Below are 1,266 nucleotides of genomic sequence, written 5' to 3' on the forward strand. Positions count from 1 at the left end.
CGGGGCAGCAGCTGGGTCTGGGCACCTCCCAGGTGGGAGTCCTGGCCTGTGTCCGCACCAGGGAAAAGCCAACCTTTCATCCCGCGCCCCACGCCCCTCCTCAGGGGTTTGGGGCTCTGCTCTTGTGGCCGTGACCCTGTGGCCTGGCTCAGCCTAGAAGAGGTACTTCTGGAGACCTGCCTGGCAAGGCCCTCAGGGGACCGGCTCCTCACTCACGCTCTTCTGCTCCTTCCCCACGGCCAGCGTGGCGTCCAGGCAGTGGGCCGTGGGTGCCCCCAGCAGACGCATTCTGAGTGTGGGGGAGCCGGGCTGGGGGGACACGAGCAGACTGGCTGAAGCAGGGCTGGCCCTGTGGCTGCCGACTCGGAGCCCTTGGACCCTGAGCACTGACTCCTCTTCTGAGCGGGCCCCCATCTGAAACCCAGCCCGTTCCTCTCTTCACCTGAGGCCGCCCAGCATCCCCGGGACCTGCCCCTGGCCCCATGGACTCACCCGTCCTTACTGGCAGCGTCGCCCACAGGCCGGGTGCCAGCCGCTGGCTCAGTGGAAGGCTTCGAGGAGCTGAAGGGGATGGGCGTGCTGGGGTCCAGTGGGAGCAGCTGTGGGCCGCTGTGGGAGCTGAGCATGGGGCCCGCCAGGGAGCCCGAGAGCGGGATGCTGTTGAAGAAGGCCGTGGAGAAATCCCTGTCACCGAGAAGGGGAGAGTCAGCCAGCCTGCAGGCACTGTGCCCGATACTTTCACAGCCTCGACACCCCGGTGTCTGGCCCAGGGGCAATGCACTTTGGGGCGGTTTTCATACAAGTGACAAAGAAGTAGAAAAGAAAGTAAAACCACTTTGTACACTACACTCAGTTGGAACCAAGTGAACTGGCACTTTATGTGCCACTAAGAAAGAGAAAAATCGCAACCGTTAGCTGTCAGACGCCTCTGATCTTAAGATGCACCCTGACCTGAGGGTTAACCCAGCAAGCATGTCTCGGGGCTGGGAAACAGGGCACAGGGGCCTCCCTGCCGTGGTGGCGGCCTAGACGCGCCAGGCCTCCCGACCAGCCTCTTTCGAGGAACGGCCGATGGTCTCGGTCTCCTGGCGTTGCTGTGACGCACTGCAGGGCTCTGCAGAGGGCCCTTGGATGCCTCGCCCGCCCTCCCCATGGGGCCGCTGTCTGGACTAACGCACCCCCAGAGCACGTGCCAAGGACGGCACACGGAAAACACAGGCACGTCTGCCGTTTTAACTGTCGCCCCAGCTTGACTTCACGTGCTAC

General features: G+C 63.6%; 1 protein-coding gene across 1 annotated transcript in view; it reads right to left on the minus strand.

Moving 5' to 3' along the window:
* LOC104986028 (protein HIRA) overlaps positions 1-1,266 on the minus strand; it is a 37,082-nt gene that overhangs the window by 10,702 nt on the left and 25,114 nt on the right. Inside the window, exon 14 of the mRNA XM_010836441.1 lies at positions 493-684. Coding sequence (XP_010834743.1) covers positions 493-684 — 192 coding nt within the window. The remainder of the gene's footprint in view (positions 1-492; positions 685-1,266) is intronic.

The sequence above is a fragment of the Bison bison genome, unplaced genomic scaffold (assembly GCF_000754665.1).
Source record: "Bison bison bison isolate TAMUID 2011002044 unplaced genomic scaffold, Bison_UMD1.0 scf7180017845671, whole genome shotgun sequence".
Classification (NCBI taxonomy): domain Eukaryota; kingdom Metazoa; phylum Chordata; class Mammalia; order Artiodactyla; family Bovidae; genus Bison; species Bison bison.